At 44.6% G+C, this 20,649-nt stretch overlaps 2 protein-coding genes and 1 pseudogene across 4 annotated transcripts; 1 reads left to right on the top strand and 2 right to left on the bottom strand.

Moving 5' to 3' along the window:
• Window positions 1-838: 838 nt before the first annotated feature.
• Window positions 839-6,909, bottom strand: TTC9C (tetratricopeptide repeat domain 9C). Of its 2 annotated transcripts, XM_011368664.2 has the most exons (4): window positions 6,245-6,907; window positions 5,893-6,158; window positions 2,651-2,833; window positions 839-1,622 (listed from the first exon to the last, which is right to left on the bottom strand). In XM_011368664.2, exons 2-4 carry the CDS (start codon window positions 6,143-6,145, stop codon window positions 1,528-1,530), a joined length of 531 nt encoding a protein of 176 aa, XP_011366966.1. In that variant the 5' UTR covers window positions 6,146-6,158; window positions 6,245-6,907; the 3' UTR covers window positions 839-1,527. The 2 variants fall into 2 exon arrangements, with proteins under 2 accessions (XP_011366966.1, XP_011366965.1); XM_011368663.2 differs by having other exon boundaries at window positions 5,893-6,909.
• Window positions 4,368-4,486, bottom strand: LOC111745005 (annotated as a pseudogene).
• Window positions 6,910-7,565: 656 nt separating the features above from the next.
• HNRNPUL2 (heterogeneous nuclear ribonucleoprotein U like 2) lies at window positions 7,566-19,662 on the top strand. 2 transcript variants are annotated; one of them, XM_011368661.2, is made up of 14 exons: window positions 7,567-8,426; window positions 10,339-10,474; window positions 10,771-10,847; window positions 11,047-11,186; window positions 11,478-11,568; window positions 11,665-11,777; window positions 12,003-12,266; window positions 12,438-12,560; window positions 12,962-13,090; window positions 13,626-13,794; window positions 15,147-15,347; window positions 16,384-16,457; window positions 16,718-16,825; window positions 16,940-19,662. In XM_011368661.2, exons 1-14 carry the CDS (start codon window positions 7,880-7,882, stop codon window positions 17,018-17,020), a joined length of 2,253 nt encoding a protein of 750 aa, XP_011366963.1. In that variant the 5' UTR covers window positions 7,567-7,879; the 3' UTR covers window positions 17,021-19,662. The 2 variants fall into 2 exon arrangements, with proteins under 2 accessions (XP_011366964.1, XP_011366963.1); XM_011368662.2 differs by lacking the exons at window positions 16,384-16,457; window positions 16,940-19,662 and having other exon boundaries at window positions 7,566-8,426; window positions 16,718-16,791.
• Window positions 19,663-20,649: the final 987 nt, after the last annotated feature.

Raw genomic sequence — 20,649 nt, 5'->3', positions numbered from 1 at the left:
TTTTTCTTCATTGATACAGAAGATAGCTCACTGTAACATTAAGTCTTGGGGAAAAAAAATAAAAAATAAAATAAAATCAGGAAGCAAAACCAGCCCGAAACAAACAAAACATGCAACCATGACAAAATTTTATGAACAATCTAGGCTTAGAAATTTAAGAAGCTTGGAAGAGGAATAAAATATTCTACTTTTGGATTATCTGGTAGAAAAAACTTCTGTTCTAAGCCGATAGTTGTATTACTTATGGGTATAGGGAGACACAAACGGGAGCCTAGCTCATTGGGAGAGAGCGTGTTACTGAAAAAGGGAGCACTCATGTACACTTGGCAAGACAGAGTTTGGTTTTTTTTCTGAATGTATGATGGCTCATGACACACGCTTACCATTATCATCTCCACTCGTAAAGGTGGAGGCAGTGCTATAGTCTCATCTACTCTGTAGAACTAGTACATTGTGGACATTACTCACAGTGAGTAGAGTAACAAAGGAGCTCCTCGTTGATGGGGTCTCCCACTGAGCCCTGACTGCACCCATGCCCAAAAAAGCTTCCAGAAAGTTCTCGAAAGTGCTTAAAAGGCACTCACTACTTCCCTCCTCTGTAAAGGAACTAAGCTTTTTCAGAATACAAGGCGACGGGTAAAGCACAGACTTATGCTTTTATCCTGCTCTTTTATGGCATTCTTTCTAGAAGACTTAGTAATCTGTCTTTCCTAAGTATCTTAGAGAAACGAGCAAACTGTATCTATGCACCTATTAAAAATTAAAATGTCTACTTGGACTTTTTTTGGCATGAGGGCTGAAGGGTTATTAAATAAATACTTAAATGCTTGACTCCAGAGATTTTAAGAGAAAAGAGTTTAATGAAAAAAATAAGTATACTATATTCATGATCCGAGTATAAACAATAACAAGGACAAGAAATTACCAAGAGAAACCACAGGAACTAGATACTCTTGCAGGGGGGAAAAAATCTGAATGTATGTGGAATATTAAGAATAAGGAATTAACTTAATCAAACATGGTTAATTTCAAATTTTTCATTTTAAGACACATGGGCCCAATTTATAATTGTGTAGTTTCACAAAAGCAATATATTGTCCAGTTTGCAGCCTGTGTAACTTTGGCTTTTGGGCATCTGAGGGAAAAAAGAAAGAAACTACTTTCTTCCTATCGTTATTTCATCCTCTGCGAGCCTTCTCCTCTAATACACCTAACAACATCTATCATTATAATCTATGCCACAGATATGATTAATTCCACCCATAGCTAATGAATGTTTTCTGGTTCTATTTCTTAAGGTAAATGTCCCCCAAACACCATGAAACGAAAGCTATATAAAATACAGATGGACAGACAAAAAAGAGGCAAACTGTGAAAATAGTAAAGAGTTTGTGCAGAACTAGAAACCGGACAGAAATCCACCTTGGTCAGAGGTATGGGGTTAATTTCTCTTCTGAGGCTCAGGTTTCACTGATGGGTCTTTAATGGTTCACCTAAGTTCAAGTGGAGGAGAGTCCTTCTTCTTTGTTAACCGAACATGCCCAGATAGAGCTGCTTCTCTTTCTGATGGTAGCTACTGAGTTCAGACTGTGTTAGCTGGAGATACTTCCGGACGTTAGCATCTTAGAGGAGGATGAAGAAGGCGATTAGAGGCAGACCATAATCGCACCTCGGGGTGGGAGAACACTGTTGATGTACTTCCATTTTTTTAAGTCATTCTAAGATCTGAATATAGCACAACTATTCTATGCCGGTAGATCTCATTTATATCACTTTGGATTGTTTTTAAATCTCTGTATAGGGCTGGGCTGGTTGCTAATTTTGTAATGAAAGAGAGTTTGAAGAAATAGTTATTGCCATCGCAGAGACGCTAAAGATACCACACGTGGCTAGGGGGCAGTGAATCTATGTAGTCAAGGTAAGAAACGTGAACAAGTAGCTCATGTTTTATATCTTGATTAATTCATAGTAGCTTTCTCATTCAGTTAGTGAGATTTTACTATATTGTTATAACGTTCTGGGGCCACTACTTCTAGCATCTAACAGTTGCTCTAAGCGAGAATGCAAAAAGGGAGACAATTTTCACTGCTGAACCATGAATCCAGGAATGAGTCGGCCATCCTAGACCACCTGCTTCACAATATCCTTTCTGTCTTGGAAACAAACTACCAAGTCTCAGATTCTGCCTCAGTTGGCCTTTTTCTAGGTCATACCTGGGGTTAGCTGAGCTAAAGGATAAATCGATAAACCAAAACCCAGACCCCAGCTGGAGAGCTGGCAGGAATGAGGATTACCGAGTATATTCATTGGAATCCAGATCCTATTTCCGTCACATCTAGAAACTGAAACTTGAAAAACAGTGCTTTAAAATCTCTGACTGTGGGGAGGAAGGGAGAGCAAATATTTAAACATAAGGACTTCTGGAGGATACACAACATTGCTTTCCTGTGGACACAAGAATACAAAACAGAAGGCCTGTTCATTGTATACTTTTATGCTTTTTGAATTTTGAACTACCTGAATGTATTATCACCGATTCAAAAAACTCAATCAATTTAAAAAGTAAAATAAAACAAAACCCCTTCCACAGCCACCCCTTCAGCAGGACAATTTTCTTTGTCCTTACCACTTCAATCCCCTTCTCTCTCACCTTTTGGCTGCCGACTGACAGCAGCCAGGAGGTAGTGCCGAGCTTGGTCATAGTCCTGTAGATGGAAGAAGGCCACTCCAGCCCGATACAAGGCCTTGGCATTGTCAGGCTGTCGTTCCAGGACTTTCTGACTGTATTCTTTCACCCGTTCGTAGTTTACTGGCTCCATCTGTAGGAGACAGGCTAATGGGGCCAAATGAAAGGAAGAGAGGAGGGAAGAGGGTTTCATTACACTAAATTCTGCTGGTCACCTCAAGGCAGTACCAAGTAAAGGTACTTTATCAACACTCACTCATCACAAATATTAAGTGTCTCTCCTGCCCTAGACATTCTTCTAGGCACTGGGGACACAGCAGTGAATAAAGCTTTACATACCTTCAATCTACTTCAGTAACTACCAAATGTAGGCAGGTACTATGTACCTAGTGCTGGGTTAGGTCCAACTATAAAACTGATAAAAACATACTTTAAATTTAAACCTCTTCTTCATTGTGTCTCTTCTACGCAAGGCTCTCTGTCTTGAATCTCCCATTTCCCCATCATTCTCGTACTGCAGCTTTGTTGACAACCGTGGTTGCCATTGTGTGAGGTAATAGCAAGCACTGTGCTGTATGCTCGTTTAATCTTCTCATCCGCCCTATAAAATCTCATCCATTTAATAGATGAAGAAATCGAGACTCGGAGAGGTAAAGTAACTCGTTCAAGATCCCACAGCTTCTAGGTGGAATGAGTAAGAAATTTGAATCAAGGATTCTCTAACTCCAAAATCATCCTCATTCTCAATGATAATATATTATTTCACTATTCCCTTGGATGATTTAGTGGCACTTCAAAATACAAATCTGTTTAGGAGGCAATGTTCAGGCTAATGTCCTGCCTTTTTTATAACTGAGAAATGTATCCCTATTTCATAACTGTGGGAATTAAACAGAGTAGTATTACATCATGGTGCTGAGAAGAACCGAGAATCAGAGCTGATGAAGACCTTAAAATGCCTAGGCTGATGTTTGCATCCCTTCTACAACATCCCCACCAAGTGGTCATATGGTTTATATTTAGATATTTCTCCAGATTGGTGGTCAATTACTCCATCAATGTAGCTTCAGTCATTCATTTGACAATTAGTTATGGAGCACTGACCTTGTGCTAGGCAGAACTAGGAGCAGGGAGTAAGAGGCACAAAACAGACATCTTGCTGAGTTAAGAGTTTGCATCCTAGTACCCAAGTAGTAGGAATACACAACAAACAAATAAATGAATTTTTTAAAGTGCTTTGAGAAACACAGAACTGTCCTGGGATAGAGAGTACATGAGGTCAGAGTGCAGCTTGGTTACTCGAGGCTTCTCTAAGAAAGTGAATTTGAGCCAAGATCTGAATGACAAGGGTCATTCAAGGGACAGGGCATTCTAACCTAAGAGATCCTACAGAGCTAAAAACTGGAAATGTACTTTACGAAATCAGTGTATGGAGGAGCCAGCTCATGTCCAGCCCTGTAGGTAAGGGTCAGAGTTTGGATTTTTTCCTAAGTATAATGAGATGCCACTGGGAGGTTTAGGCTGTGACATGATTTGGCTTCCTTATCTATAAAATGGGGATAATTATAACTACCTTGCAGAGAATTATTGTGAAATGAGAGATACTATAAATAAACTGCTCAACATGTTATAGGTAGGCAATAAGTGAAAATTGTTAATTCAGTGACTTTTTTTTTTTAAATGTCTACAGCACCTGGTCTTCCTAGGTGGTCTCTCATCTAAGTACTAACCAGGCCTGACCCTGCTTAGCTTCTGAGATCAGACGAGTTCCTGCACGTTCAGGGTGGCATGGCCGTACAGTGAGTCTTTATGGAGCCTCTACCAAGCACCCACAAGCAGAGACTTCACAGATGGCTGAGCCATAGACTCTGCCTTCAAGTCTGCCTAAAGAGTCAAGATATTTAGATACCCATCTCTATAACATCTCGTTTCTTTAATTTGTGGTCAGTTCCCTAATACATAGTCTCTTCTCTAACAGTGTGCAGTATTTTACAGTAAGCATTCTGGATTTAAGAATTGCCCGGGTTCAATTTTAGCTCCAGCACTTAATATCTGTTTGACTGTTTCCTAAAATTTACCTCAAATAATCGTTGTGACACTTAAATGGATTAATATGTGTAAAGGGCTTAAACAGTGTCTGCCCATGGCATTTTGTAAATGTCACCTCAATGAATGCTCCCTGACACACTCTCTTCAAAAGTGAACACTCCCATACCTGTAGCACTCACTATCCCCATTTTCTGCTTACTTTCCCACAGTACTTACCTTCTAATATATTATATATGTTACTTTTTTTGTCATTTGTTTATCTTACTTGAATACGTGTTTCATGAGAGCAGGGATCCTCAGCATCTAATAAATAATCGTTCAATTGAAACATCAGCTACTATAATTACTATTATTGTTACTTGATTCTAGCACTGGACACACACTGTAAAAAAGCTAGATTTTTACTAAAGCATAGCCGATGAGTATTGTAGTAAAAAAAAAAAAATCACTTTTAAACATTACAAAGTGTAAAAACCACTCCTAATATGTTCTATGGCTTCAATATGGACCATTAAAATGTTTTAATATACTTCAAAATTAATTAGCTCTATGGTTATTTTTTCTGCCATAGAACAGACCTAAGAATCTCCTTTCTTTTAGCAGATTAATCCTAGTGGTACTAATTCTTGACAACCATCTCTTCACCAAAGGCCATCTGGGGATAGAAGATACTACCTAAGTTACTATATAGCTGATTTATAGGAAGGAGGAAAATAAGTAAAAGCTATCAGAAGCATCTAATATGAATGGCTTAACAGCTGAAGCACGTGCCCTATTCAGGTATTTTAACTATTTTTAAAAAAACAATACCCTCAATTTAAATTCAGTATTTTCTCTATAGCATATAAAATTCCCTAAACCTATCAGCATCACCAGAGAGTCTGTTAGAAAATGCAAATAGTAGGCCCCATCTTCGATCCACTGAATCAGAATCACTGGGGGTGGGGCTCAGGAGTTGTGTTTAACTCTCCAGATGAAGCTTGAGAACTACTGCCCTACAGAAACTCAATTAGATCCCTATAAATTGGAAATATATTTCAAGTCATGACAGACTAACTAGATGACAGCAGAAAAACACATCAGTGTTTTTTTCCCATGTTCACAGATTTTCATGTGCCTGCCTGGATACCCTACCCACCCTTCAGCCCTGTTCTTACCCGCTAAATTGTTGTAGCAGTCTGTCTGGATGGTGTGCAGTGTGTTTTCTTGTTCAGGTGTGAGAGCCGGACCCTGAGGTCCTAGATTAGGTATCGGGGAGGGAAGACTTGGATCCAGACCCCGCAGCTGAAGTAGAGCTCGATGGTACCTACTCACAGCATCTCGGTACTTCCCTTCCCGGTAACGCTGGTTCCCTTTCTCCTTGTACAGCTGAGCCTCCTGCAGGCGCTTCTCCATAACTCTGTCGCCCATTACTCTTGTGGAACTGGGAAGTGAAAGAGCAACTGAAGCTCTGGAGATGGGAGTTAAATTACTGATTTTGATAGCCGACTTAAGAAGGCAAGAAATTACCCTTCTCCAGGAGGCCCTCCCGGGAATGAGCTTTGCTTGTTTCTACAACAGCCTCTTCCTCTCCACTCTGCACTATTTTTCGATCTCTAGACGTGCAGGGAAGTAATCAGGGAGAGGATGAGACTAGTAAAGCCAGAGAAGTGATTTTTCTAAAGAGGCGATTCCAGGGTAAGGAGACCCCTAAAAAGCAAAGGCCGCACTAAGAATTGTAGCAGGCGTGCGAATGCCGGCGGAATTTGCTTCCCCCTTTCTTTTGGACACACCCCCCTGACCTGGAAGTGGAAGGAAGTAGGCGGGGACACTGCTCAGAAAAGTCCCAAAGGATTGCTTCCATCCTAGCTCTTTATTCGCACGTATTCAACAAGCATTTGTGGACGTCTGTGCCAAAAGCCGGGGAACCGAGGTGAATGTGACCTGTGCACCACAACCCACAGGCCGAGACTGACCGGCCGCAGAGCTGCTCAGTTGCAAGTCCTTCAAAGCCCTGCAGTCAGTCCCTTGCCCTCTGCAGATGCCCAAGCCCGGAAGTCTCCCACTGGGCTTCGGTTTACGGGTGGGAGCATCCAGATGACAGGTTCAGGTCTCCAGACCGTTTGTTGTTTAAAGGGTCGCGCGCCTTGCGCCGCGCCGCCCAATCAGAAGCAGCCCCAGAAAAGTAATCCCGCAGAATCGGCCCCGTCTCTCCAGCATCCCCTGCGAACCAACCCGGAAAAAAATAAAATGAAATCCCCTTGCAGTTTCGCCAATTGGAAAAATCCGGACAATCACAGACGACCAATCAGAATTGCAAATGACGATTCAAGTTGGCCAATAAAGGAGCTAAAAGGCGAGATTGGCGCGTCTGCTGCTGGGTAGAAGTTGAGGGATAGGCGGAGGAAGGAGGGCTCAGGGGTTGCTGTGTTCCTTGGTTTTAGAGAGCCCTTTAAGGGTTTACTAACTAGAAAGGCAATTACTAGTAGGCTTTCATGTTGCAACAGCTTCCCCTTTGGCTTTTTTTTTGTTTTTACTCTCGAGAAATTGCTGCGCGTATAGACAGTAGGAAAGAAAAATTAGTGAGCAAGCCCCAAGACGACACCGCGATCGGAAGTCCGACGGGAGTGAGGGTGGTGACGGGGTGGAAGGGGCGTGTGGGAAGGGAGCTCCGGGCGGCTGCGCAGTCCCCGGGTGGAAGTACGAAAAGACGGCGCGCACACGCCTCCGTGCTACGAGGCACTTGAGCCACAGCCAGCTTTCCTCGCCTCCGGCTCCGGTGCGCCTGCGCGGTGAAATCACCGGTGGCGATTGGCCCAGGGCGTGAGAGGGGGGCGGGAGGTCCGGGGAGGGAAGTCCGTCGTCCTCGGCGCGCGCCCGTCCGCGGCAGGGGAACCGAGGGAGCAGGAAGGGAAACTACCCCGCTGCGTCGTTTTGGGCTCCCGGGGCTGAAAGGGGGAGGGGAGCAGGAGAGAACCAAACACGACGTAGCGGAGGCTGCGCGCGGTCCTCGCCGCCCGAGTGCGTCCGTGCGTGCGCTCGCTCGCGCGGGCTCAGTGCTGGCGCGTGAAGTGGAGGCGGGCGGCGGCGGCGCCTGCGCGGTCGGGCTCGGTCGACGGTTCGCAGGGGAGGAGGCGGCGGGAGGCGGAGGAGGCGGCGGCGGCGATGGAGGTGAAGCGGCTGAAAGTGACCGAGCTGCGGTCGGAGCTGCAGCGGCGGGGCCTGGACTCGCGCGGCCTCAAGGTGGATCTGGCGCAGCGGCTACAGGAGGCGCTGGACGCCGAGATGCTCGAGGACGAGGCCGGCGGTGGCGGGGCCGGGCCCGGCGGGGCCTGCAAGGCGGAGCCTCGGCCTGTGGCCGCGTCGGGCGGCGGCCCGGGCGGGGACGAGGAGGACGACGAAGAGGAGGAGGAGGACGAGGAGGCGCTGCTTGAGGACGAGGACGAAGAGCCACCCCCTGCCCAGGCCTCGGGCCTGGCCGCGCAGCCGCTGCCGGAGCTGCCGGAGCCCCCGGAGGCCGCGGCCACGGAGACCGCGGCCGAGCCCGATGCTTCCGAGAAGCCGGAGGAGGAGGCCACGGCCGAGTCAGGTGGGGTAAATGGTGGCGAAGAGCAGGGCACCGGCAAGGCGGAGGAAGACGAGCCGGAGGAGCGGAGCGGGGACGAGACGCCGGTATCCGAGGCGCAGGGTGACAAGGCCGCAGAGGAACAGGGTGAGGAGCTGGCAGCCGAGCCCGGCTCCAACCTGCTGGGTGCGCCCCTGTCCCAGCACCGAGCCCTGCACCGCAGGGTCTGATCGATCTCTTGCTCTCACTTGCCCGAAAGTGCCTCATTCCTACCATTTGGTGGGGTTCCCCAGGGGAGGTGGCTTTCATTCTCTACCCACCTTTCTAGGAGGCTTGGCTGCCTCCGGTGGCCCCACTCTCTGCAGGAGGGAGATTCCTGCTTAACTTAGTTAGTTGGTGGTAGTGGATGGAAGTGAGCAGTTGTGCATGCGAACTACTCGTGAGCTACCTGTGGAACAGCCTCCCACTGTGCTGGTTATCTTTTCCTAAACCAAGAATGCATAAAGAAATTGTTGATTCCAGTGACAGCCAGACCAGACCCACTTTTGGAGGCTTTGGCCTTTGGGCTACCCGACTGTTGACTTTTTTCGCCATAAAAATATTAAGCAGTAAACTAAATTCGTCAAAGTTCGCTTCATCAAAAACATATTGCTAGAGTTTGAGCCACAGAGAATTTGACGATCTAATCTTGCTCCCGTGTTAGCAACAGGGGACAGCCTGTGGTGTAACAGTGTCGAGTTTAATAGTTAACTAGTAAAGAGAAAGTCTGCATTTAGAATAAGTCAGATAATTTGGCTAGGAGTTATACCTTGCTTGTATTCTTAGGATTGAAATGAATCTTTCCACTGAGTTGATGGGTGGGCACATTGTAAATTTGCTGTACCGTAGCTGGCCTTTTATATTTCAGGTCTCTGATTAATTGAAATGATTGAGGTCCGTTTAGCAACCTTGTGAAAGAGTGTAGAGTCGCCCCAGGGAGTTAGTAACCTTTCTCTCTTTGAAGTGATTGGATGGGTAGAGCTGATCCATAACTGTCAGAGTAAGGAGGAAAAGGAAACCTGCTTCCAAGGCTTACTATGAAGTGAGTTGCCTTAGTTCTTTGTATAATACATTTTTCAGGCTGCTACTTAGTATCGTGGTATAATTGGAAGCCATTCTACAGTAGTCACATGCAACTTGAAGATTGTTTGTCCTATGTACTGGAACAGAAATCCCATTACATAACCTTTGACTTTATGTGTATCCCAAATAGCAGATAAAAAAGGTTGAAGGATAAAAAAACTGCCTTAAATTATTATTTAAAACCTCAGTATTACAAACTGCAAAAGCTTCAGGAAAAAGTTTTTTTCCTTTTGTAAAGAATGTTGCTAAATATATGACAACACCTTTCTGCCCTAAATTTTGTGCAGTAAAGATGCAGCATTATTTATGGGTTTCTTGTGACTTAATGGTTTGCTCTTGTAACTTTCAGTAAAATCCATGATAAAAATACAACTCTGTATTGGGCACCAGAGTCCACCTGCAAAATAAATAAAGCTGTGGGTCGCTCTGCATTTTAAAGCTGGCAAGGCAAACTCTTAAAAAAAAAAAAAAAATTGAGGCTTCTGTATCAGGAAGCTGTGGGAAAGTGTTGGGAAATATGTTTTGTGTCTAAAACTTAAATCCAGATCTGACAATCAAGAATCAAAATTGAATTGACCTGTGAAGTTAAAAATAAAAAAAAAAGACTTAGGGAATATATTTTTTATGTTGTGTTGGAAAAATCTGCAAGTTTGACCTTATTTAAGCAAGTAAATTTAGAATGCAAAAATTTTCCAATTTTTATCTACTGTTTGTAATTAGCCCATAGTGTTGTTCTCCCCCCCAACCCCCCCAAATAAAAATCCCAGCCAATGACAGGATGGCGATCTTTGGAAATAAAACATTCTGTGGATGCAGGGGAGTAACTTGGCTATTTCGATTACAGAGCTACTCAGATTCCCCTTTAGTTTCTGTTGGTTCTGAGCTTATGCTGCAGTCCAGTGTGAAAACTGCTGATTTTCTTTCCCTCCTTTTTTAGGAGATGACCAAGATAGTGAAAAATCAAAACCAGCAGGCTCAGATGGTGAGCGGCGGGGGGTAAAGAGACAGCGGGATGAGAAGGATGAACATGGCCGAGCTTACTATGAATTCCGAGAGGAGGCTTACCACAGCCGGTGAGGGAAACAGTCCCTTTCATTGAAGGGAGTGTCTGCTCTGATTTTGGTATACCCCGTGTTGATTGGAGAGTCTGCAAAGAGGGGTGGATTAAAAATGGAATAGGTTTTTATAGGTGTAAGTTGTAGATTGAATCGACCCTGGAAGCTCCCGTTGCCCTTTACTTACTTGCTGAAAGAACCTGTCTGCTGGAATTACATATTCGCTGATAGTTAAAATGGATAAGATGTCATGCAGACACCCCTGGAAGAAGAGGCTTCGGTTATATTGTATTTGCTTTTCTCTTCCTGTGTAGCTCAAAGTCTCCACCACCCCCTGAAGAAGAGGCAAAAGATGAGGAAGAAGATCAAACTCTTGTGAACCTGGACACGTGTATGTATAAGACAGACAGGTTGGGGTTTTAACCAATCGGAAGTGATTTTGGAGATTAAAACTTCACGACCTGCAACAGTTAAGAGATGTAGCACATGGGAGACTTTGTATCCATTCTTGAATACTGGGTATATTTGTGTCTGTTGGTGGCTTTCAAGTGTCCGGCATTGGAGTAAACAGATCGTTTCTTTCTTAACAGATACCTCTGATCTCCATTTCCAAGTGAGCAAAGACCGCTATGGAGGGCAGCCACTTTTCTCAGAGAAGTTCCCCACCCTGTGGTCTGGGGCAAGGAGTACCTATGGAGTGACAAAGGGAAAAGTCTGCTTTGAGGCCAAGGTAGCATGCACAGCTCATAAGACCATTCATTGATTAAATTATTCATTTTACTACTATGTGCCAAACTGTTGCCCACCAGTATTTTATTAGAGTAGAAAAAGGCACCATGCTTTAATAACAAGTTGACCTCCCGTAACCAAGAAATTTCCCCGCGGCATTGGTTTATGTTCATTGATAATTGTTCTAATGTTGAGTTTTGATAGTTGTCAGTTTCAATTTATGTAAAAGTCTTGTCTTCTTTGCTTCTGAGTTGAGCAGAGTATCTTAGAGTTCCTTTTCTGATTTGGCCAGGTAACCCAGAATCTCCCAATGAAAGAAGGCTGCACAGAAGTTTCTCTCCTTCGAGTTGGATGGTCTGTTGATTTTTCTCATCCACAGCTTGGTAAAGTTATTTAACTTAAATCATTAGTGTTTGCTACCATATTGCTTACTCCATAGGAATTTGGGGTATAGGTGACTAATTTGTTGACTGTTGTAGGTGAGGATGAATTCTCTTATGGTTTTGATGGACGAGGACTCAAGGCAGAGAATGGGCAGTTTGAGGAATTTGGCCAGACTTTTGGGGAAAATGATGTCATTGGCTGCTTTGCTGTAAGTGCCCCTAAAAGTTGTGGATTTGTAGCAAAAATGGGTAGAGGGTACTGGGAATTCAGTTTGCTTCTCATCAGCTGCTACCTTTTATGCATTTGATACATTACTCGCTTAGTTCGTTGTGCAGTAGCCTATGAGGCTTTTTTTTTAAAGGGGTAAATTGTAAGATTTAATCACCCTCAAATTCTGTAAGCTCATAACTGCTGTTGTCTTTTGTCACTGTAGAATTTTGAGGCTGAAGAAGTAGAACTTTCCTTTTCTAAGAATGGAGAAGAGCTCGGTGTGGCATTCCGGATCAACAAGGGATCCCTGGCAGACCGGGCCCTCCTACCCCATGTCCTCTGCAAAAATTGTGTTGTAGAATTGAATTTTGGTCAGAAGGAGGAGCCCTTCTTCCCACCACCAGAAGAGTTTGTGTTCATCCATGCTGTGCCTGTGGAGGAGCGTGTGCGCACTGCAGTCCCTCCCAAGACCATAGAGGAGTGTGAGGTAGGCCACACCATGCGCAAGAGGCTTGGTGCTCATGCTTCGGAATGGCTGGCGGGTAGCTTTTCTTAACGCTTTACTGAACTGGGGCAGGGGAGGAAGTTATTAAATTGCGCTTTCTAAACATGACTTTCACTAATGTTTCATAGTATTCCTGATTCTATTTACTTGCAGGTGATTCTGATGGTTGGACTTCCTGGATCTGGAAAGACCCAGTGGGCACTGAAATATGCAAAGGAAAACCCTGAGAAAAGATACAATGTCCTGGGAGCTGAGACTGTCCTCAATCAAATGAGGGTGAGTTCCTGGGGGAGATGAGTCAGCTGTTGTGTTTGCTCTGAAGTACCAAGAAACTCCTGTAACCTTTTCCAAGTGGAGTTGGAGTGAGTTAGTCTTTCAAGTGTCTTGAGAACAAGGATCCCACAAATAGAGAAGTGAGTTCTTTTCAATGTGTGTTAAAAGGAGATTTTTTTCCTTTGCTGTGTTGTCGTATTTCTGAAAGCTGATAAAATCTGGAATGTATCCAGATTAAGACTGGAAATGACTCCTGCAGGAAATGGAGATTTATGGCACTGAGGAATAGGAATGAACTGATGTGGTAGCTTTGGTGGCATTTAAAGAGGTGATGTTTACCTGTGCTTCTTTAACTTGCCACATAACTTCTTGTGTTTCTCTTTGTTTCCTCTCAAACTCATCAGATGAAGGGGCTTGAGGAGCCAGAAATGGACCCCAAAAGCCGAGACCTTTTAGTTCAGCAAGCCTCCCAGTGCCTTAGTAAACTGGTCCAGATTGCTTCTCGGACAAAGAGGAACTTCATTCTTGATCAGGTATTTTTCAGACATTCAGAAGAACCCCAGTTTTACAGAAGCTCTAAAGATGAAAAATTTAGCATCCATTTAATTTGACAGAATTGCTTAAAGTCAGAGTGGGGTGCATTTGTAGAGAGAGACCAAATTAAGAAACAGAGCAATTTACCTACTTACGACCAAGTGGTCGTATGTTGTAGATGTAATACTTTTTGAACCAGAGGTAACTGTTACTAGTTTTTTATCAGAGAATATATGGACCCAGACTATAAAACACTTATTAGAGACAATGGAAAGAGTGTTGGAGCTCCTTTGGACTCCCGGCTCCACCACTTACTAGGTTTGTAACCTTGGACCAGTCTTGACCTCTTTGTGCCTCAGTTTTCCTGATGTTCAAAACCCAGTAACATCTGTCATGTAGAGTTTGCAGAATTAAAGAAGATTGCATATGTAAGACATCTAATCTGGTGCCTCATTTGTAAAAGATACTTAATAAGTGTTTTGGTTGAATTTGAGTGATAATTTTTATTCTTAAAATGTCTGTTGTTCTTTCTAGTGTAATGTCTATAACTCTGGCCAACGGCGGAAATTATTGCTGTTCAAGACTTTCTCTCGGAAAGTGGTGGTGGTCGTTCCTAATGAGGAAGATTGGAAGAAGAGGCTAGAGTTGAGGAAGGAAGTGGAGGGAGATGATGTGCCTGAGTCTATAATGCTGGAGATGAAAGGTGGGCTAAAATTATACGAGTTAGGGATCCTGTTCTTGGTCAGCACACACCTTACTTAGTAGGGCCTTTTAGAACCTGGAGTAATTCTCCATATCTAAAATGTAAATCTGGAGAGAAAATTAATGGGTGTGAGCACTTGTAGATAAATGAATAAGCAGAGTGAATGGAAAAGCGGTAACCCCGTGGCTCATTCTGGATATGATACAATAAGGGAAATAGTGATAATTAAAACTCAAGGTAGAGGATTCGTTAACTCAGTTATTCATTTAGTAAATACTTAAGTAGTGTCTGCTGTTTGTTCAGACGTTGGGAAATGCTGACTGTAACAAAGCTCTGCTTTATTGAATTTATTTTATTTGGGGGGAATATTATGATTCAAATTAAAATATAATAGTTGGACTGAATGATCTCATTGGTATATCTTGATTTCTGATATCATATTAGGCTTGTTTTTTGTTTCGCTGTTTGTTTTGGTTTTTGGTAAGTGCCTGAAATCCTTAATGTAATACAAAGCCTAATAGTAAGGTCTGCATAAGGCAGAATTACCTGTCTTGGTTGATCTTGCTTCCTGCTGTTCCCTTCAGAGTTTGATTTTTCCCCTTTCTGCCTTCAGCTCCTAGCATCCCACCTGCCTTATCAACTACTGGTTCTTTGAATTCTGATAATGGCCAAGGATGGTTGCTGGTTACACATCCAAGAGCCAGAGTGTCCGAGTTTACTCGAGTGAATGAACTGTACCAGTCAATAACTGATACTCAGATACCCAGAGGAATTTAGTTCAGTTTTATAAAAATGAGCGTTAACTGTATTCATCTAAGAATTAAGAGAACCCCCACTGAGCTGAATTCCACTGGGACTCAGCCTCTGAACTTGATTTCTAGAGACTAGCAAGTGTGCCGGCCCATCATGTACAGGTGATGAATGAGACCCCGTGTGCTCTTGTTTCCTGTCCTCCTTGTAGAGATGAGTAAGTGCTTTTCGGCATGGGTCAGTTTCTTATCAGTCTCTTTTAAAAGTGTATTTCTTAGCATCTTATCTCAGCAACACCAAAACTTTCTCAGTTACTTTTAGCCTCTGACTACCTGCTTCTGTCCTGATAAGAAACCTTAACCCAGCTCACACTTAATTTATTATGGATCACTTGAGAACTTGTGAATCTACAGTTTGCAGATAGCCCTTTGCCTGGGGCTGTTAGAATTTAAGGAAAACTATGGTAAAGTATCAGTGTGTGTTTGTGCATTAGTAGAGGAGGCTTAGAAAATCTTGTTTTTCCTGTAATAAGAGTTTTTATAATGAGATCTTACTCATCTATGCACTTTTCAGGCCCACAAGCTTTTCTCTTACTCTTATAGCCAACTTCTCTCTGCCTGAAAAATGCGACTATATGGATGAGGTGACATACGGAGAGCTGGAGAAGGACGAAGCTCAGCCCCTTGTCACTAAGTACAAGGAGGAGGCAAGGAAGCTGCTGCCCCCCTCCGAGAAGCGGACAAACCGCCGAAACAATCGCAACAAGCGCAACCGGCAGAACCGAAGCCGAGGCCAAGGCTACGGTGAGTCCTGGGGCCTGCCAGCCCCCAGCTGCAGCCTGCGCTTCACTGAGCAGGATCCGCGAGGAAGCCAAGTCAAGTCACTGACAGTTAGGAATAAGGAAATCACTTCCTTGTGAAGCTTATTTCTTCCCGTGTCCTTTACCTCCAGTTTTTTCTGCTTTTTCCGTAATCCTTCAACACAGGGTATTTTTCCACAGAAACATTTATTGCCGTGAAAAGCAATGCTTGAGCCTTCTCATGTGTCTAGTTTCCATTTTTATATGTGGCTTCCCCACTCCACTGTTGCCGTGTATTTGAAGGATTTGTGCAGTGAAATTGGATCTTCATTTTAAGTTTTTTTACTGCTTTGTCCAGCGAGTCAACCCTGCTGTATAGACCAGAAAGTGAATGCGTTATTTAGTAATTTGGGAGTCACGAAGTCATTTAGGCTACTACTGGAATTAATTTCCTCCTGAATGTCTAATTTGTCAGTTAATCCTCCAGTGTGCACTCACTGCCCTTTAACAGTTGTGTGTGTGTGTGTGTGTGTGTGTGCGCGTGCGTGCGCGCGCGCGTTAGGGTAAATCAATAAGATGTTTGCCTGCCTGCTCTCTGCTAGGCCCTGGGAATACCAACCATTCCCACCCTGGAGGAGCTTTTTATTTAGACTTTGTTTAATTTGTCTAAAATGACGGATCTGAGTTATGTGACATCAGTGATCCCTTCCAGGGCCAAAAGTCTTTCATTCTATGAATGGCAGTTTTTACTCATGTTTCTAACTCTGCCATGTATTCTTTTGCCATCTTAAATGTTTTGCAGACGTTGGGGAGCTTAAAAGCGAGGTGGCTTGGTTTTCTAGTGTTTATTCCTCTGCCCTCTCCCCTCAGACTTTTTAAAAGGTCCTGGCTGGTGCCTTAATTACCATTGTGTGAGCCTGACGGAAGCAGGCCCCCTATTGCCCCAGAATTGCCTTTGGCTCCGACTTTTTGATTTCCACTGAGACGTGGAGCCAGGACCCCACGCCAGCTTCTGAGCGCGGTCTCCATTTCTCTTCCAGTGGGCGGGCAGCGCCGTGGCTACGACAACCGGGCCTACGGGCAGCAGTACTGGGGGCAGTCTGGAAACAGAGGGGTGAGTGCAGCTCTCCTTCTGCTCCTCCCTCTGGGCCGTGCTAACCATTCCTATTGGCTTGGGGGAGCAGAGTGGTTTGGGCTGTTTTCTCAGGGCTTAGGGTTCTGCCCAGTTAGTGTTCCTCTGGAAGAATTTATCCCGAGAAGATGAAGCCTGTCATCATGTCAAGCTGAGATGTGTCTCATTTAAGACGGGGACAGCAGTGGATCGTGATGCTGGAGACCCGTGAATCTTCACTCCTCTTCTTTCTCCTTTCTCAGGGTTACCGTAATTTCTACGATCGATACAGGGGAGACTATGATCGATTCTACAACCGAGATTATGAGTACAACAGATACAGAGACTATTACAGACAGTACAATCGGGATGTAAGTATCTGCTGGGGATAGAGGGTGAAGGGGGCAGGACCGGAGGAATGAGTGTCATGCCTCTTCGTCCTCGCAGCTCTGGCTCCAAGTGATGGGGTTTCCCCTCTCTTCTAGTGGCAGAATTACTACTACCACCACCCCCAGGACAGAGACCGATACTACAGGAACTACTACGGTTACCACGGGTATCGGTGAAGCCCCTGCCTTTGTCACCTGTCAGCCATGAAGCTGAATCTCTGGGGGTGCCAGGCACCCCCCAAAACACAACCAAGGAAAACAGGGGCTGTCGGGGTGGGGCTGAGCTGCCGGGGAGGGGCGGTGGGGGGGAGGGTGCGCAAGCAGGGGTGGGGGAGGGGGGAGGTGGAAACAAACAACAAAACTGTACATTTTTTTTAAAGTTTGTTGAAAAAATATTGTCTTATTCTATAAAACATTTCAAACCTAGTTAGATATTTGTAATCAAAAAACATTTGCGCAGAAAGCAGCACTTAGGGCTGCCTGTCCTATACCCTACCGCTGGACAGGAAAAGAACTGAAAATGTCACCCTTCTGACATGCTAAGGCAGCTGGACTGGCAGCCAAGTAAGGGAGAGTGACGAGGTGGCGCAGAGAGGGTGGGGAAGCGTGCGAGGGCACTCTCCGTGGCAGGCAGGAGTGGGGACAGAGGGAGAGCTTGTGACTGGGGCAGTGAAAATAAATGATGGGCTCTTATCAATCACTCGCACCAACTAACCGTTTGTATTTTCTTTACCGACCTTTCCCTCTTGGGATATCTGGTCTGGTGGGCTGGGAGGCCAGAGCGTCCCTGTCTCCACTGTCCCGCGCCTTCGTGCTGTTTGCTTGGGGCGTGGGGACTACCGATTGGATGGTTCTGTTATCTAGGATTCCCAGGCCAAGGAGATGGGGGGGACCATGCTTGTTTGCAGAGCAGAATAGCTTGTACCCCCGTGCACCTATTAATGAATTTTCTTAAAATACTTTGGGGAGAATGGGGTTGCAGCCCTCAGCTGAAGATTGTGACCGCCAGTCTCTCCTCTCTGTCTTCCAAGGTTGAGACGGGCGTGATGTCTCTGAAATCATCTCTGTTAGGGTATCTGTCCTCGTAGTGCGAGAGAAGGAACGTTTCTCAGGGTTTCAGCTCACACAGAAACGAAGCAGGATTCTTCACTGCAGCAGGATATGTATATAGGTGAATCCTGTGGTATGGGCTACCAGGCCCAGGTGCTGAGAATAGCAACTATTTTATACAGTATGGAGGGCGCAAGCCCTGCTGGTTTTTTTGATACACAGGTAGAGAGTAAAAAGGGGGGTGGGGGTGGGAGGCAGCTCAGTGGGGCTGCTGCAACTTGGGAAGAGCGTGAATGTGAGTGTGTGTAACGTGCGCCTGAGGGAGCACCCCTTCCCAGCTTCTTGAAACAAGATTCCTCCTGGGGTGCTTTCCCTGCGTGTCCCCAGAGAGGCCTCTAGCCAAGGGACTTTAGTTGGGATGGTTTTCGTTTGTAACTTTACCAACACCCTTCTAGTTGTTAACAAACAGCTTCAGGTGGCTGGGTGGCTGGGTTCAAGAATATGGGTGGGATGTGGGAATGCTCTTTCAATATTTAGCTTCAGTTTTAACTCATCTTCCCACTCAGCAAAACACCACCTGCAGCAGCACTTCCTGGCGAGGGAGAACCCTGGGTTGTGCTACTTGAAAATGCTTTACTTCCATTTCCTCACCTGGGCAAAGTTCTCTGTTTGAAATCGTGTGCTGAGATGTGGTCTTCTCTCCCTCTCCCACTGTTAATGCCACGCAGCCCTTCTTGGTGTGCAGCCCCTCCTCCTGGCCCTGCAGGTGCCCCTGTCTGTGACACGCCCTTCTGCCCCACAAGAACCTCTGACCCTGAGGCCAGAGTGGGGTGGGGCTCATAGAAAATAAGTTTGCTTGCTCATAATGATGTCTTCTCTCTGGGCGCCTGATTTCTTGTGGTGCCGTTAAATGGGTTGTGTGTGGCAGTGGGTGAAGCGATAGCATGAACTTTTCTGTAACCCACTACTTTTTATTATTATTAAGGGAGTTTTTGAGAAAGCTTTGCTCGTAGTGTCCGGGCAAAGTGATAAAAACTGGAGCCCCCAAAATTTCCCATAGGGCAAGATTATGTGGTAGAAAATTGAATTTGAGGCAGAAGCTGCCACCCCCTTTCAAATGTTTAGTCCTCCAGGGAGTGGTATAGACTTTATAGTCTATGACGTGGTTTGGGGATGCTAGGCCCTCGGGGCCGGGGGACAAACCTAATGCCACTTTGGGTTGGGGGGAGGTTAGGGGTGGCACTTGCCGTTAATTTTTGACACTAGAAAGTTCTTTTATTTTTTAAGCTGTTTTTCTAGGTGGGTGGAGAACGAAACTGCCACGTCCTTGTCGGTTTAGTCCAAGATCATAAACCAAGATCACTCACAACAACAGTAGATATCTGGGTTTTGTTTCTGTCTGTCTTTTTTATTATGAAAAAAACAATGTTAAGGGGGCAAACGCGGATTAACAGGAGGGATCCCTAGCCTTGTTTTCCTTAGAAGACTCGTTTAGTGTTTTATCAGACGTCTGTTGTAGTTGTAGATGGAAAAGCTTGTGAGAAAAACAAACACCACGTGGAGCCTGTGAATGTTTTTTGCACAACCTGTAAAGCATTCTTGGAAGTGGCCAGTAAAAAAGGGTTTTACCATTGGAAAAAAAAAATGTAACTGTGTCATTGTTTACATCTGTAACTTTTTCTTCCCCTGTTCTCATTACAACATTCTGGCAAAAATGTAGGCACAGTAGCTTCCAGTTTTAGAATAAATAACCATTTGGATTGAATTTACCCTATCTCCTGTGGCTGCACTGACTGGGTTGTAGTGTCTCATCTGGGGGTTTATTTATTTACTTTTGATGCTGCTTCCTCAAGTTGCACTGGGTCCAACCAAGGGGGCTTTGCTCTTGCACGGCTGTTATTCCCTCCTTTCCTACCACGACTTCACTTGGGAGTGAGCCATACCTTCTCTCGGGGGGGTCGTTGGCCTACTTGGTTAAGATTGCTTATGCTAAAAGCTTGAGCCATTGGAATAGAAAAAGTCATGACCTTTTTGACAAAAACCAGTTGGATGCTTGAAGTGAAATGTAACATTCCACTTAGGAGCCAAATAAGTTTGTTTGTGAGTAATTACCACTTAGGAGGAGAAAGTCTACTCATTCAATAGAGGATATTTGATGGGGGCTATTTCCTAGTGAATTTTGAGAATGAGGAGGTAACTTTTAACAAAAGCACTGTTGCATTGCTGGCACTGAACTGATCCTAATTGTAATTTCTAATAAATGATCAGGGAATTACTGAGGCTGGGGTGCCACAGACTATTGGCAGTCCAGTGTTTTGAAGCAATAGCGATATAGATCTAGAAACTGCTCCAGCTTCTCTCTCTACATGACACAGATTCATACCCCAGTGGCTTACAGCTTTGTACCCTAAAGGCTATCCTTGATTTCAGTGTCTGCCCATTCTCTGGAATATTTAAAGGTACTCAGTATTAGAGCTAATTAATCATTTTTAATGGTTAGTTATAGCTTGTGCCTTGTCTCTAGTAATCTCTTAAGTCCCCTTTTTCCTCAAACTAGGAGAGGGCTGCAGCCATTCACCCCTAATCTCATGAGTACAAAAATTGAGTGTGCAGGAAAATGAAGCAAAGGCTATTTTTTTAAATATCGAAATTACATTTATTGAGCACTTCTGGCTTTTTACAAAGTCTGAGCTGATGTGAAAATTTTTATTTCTCTGGAATTCCAACCACTTTGATGCAGTAAGAAGAGAAAGGTT

This window comes from Pteropus vampyrus, unplaced genomic scaffold (genome assembly GCF_000151845.1).
Source record: "Pteropus vampyrus isolate Shadow unplaced genomic scaffold, Pvam_2.0 Scaffold144, whole genome shotgun sequence".
Taxonomy (NCBI): Eukaryota; Metazoa; Chordata; class Mammalia; order Chiroptera; family Pteropodidae; genus Pteropus; species Pteropus vampyrus.
Note: the sequence above shows the minus strand (reverse complement) of the source record. Positions and strands in the feature narration are given on the sequence as shown.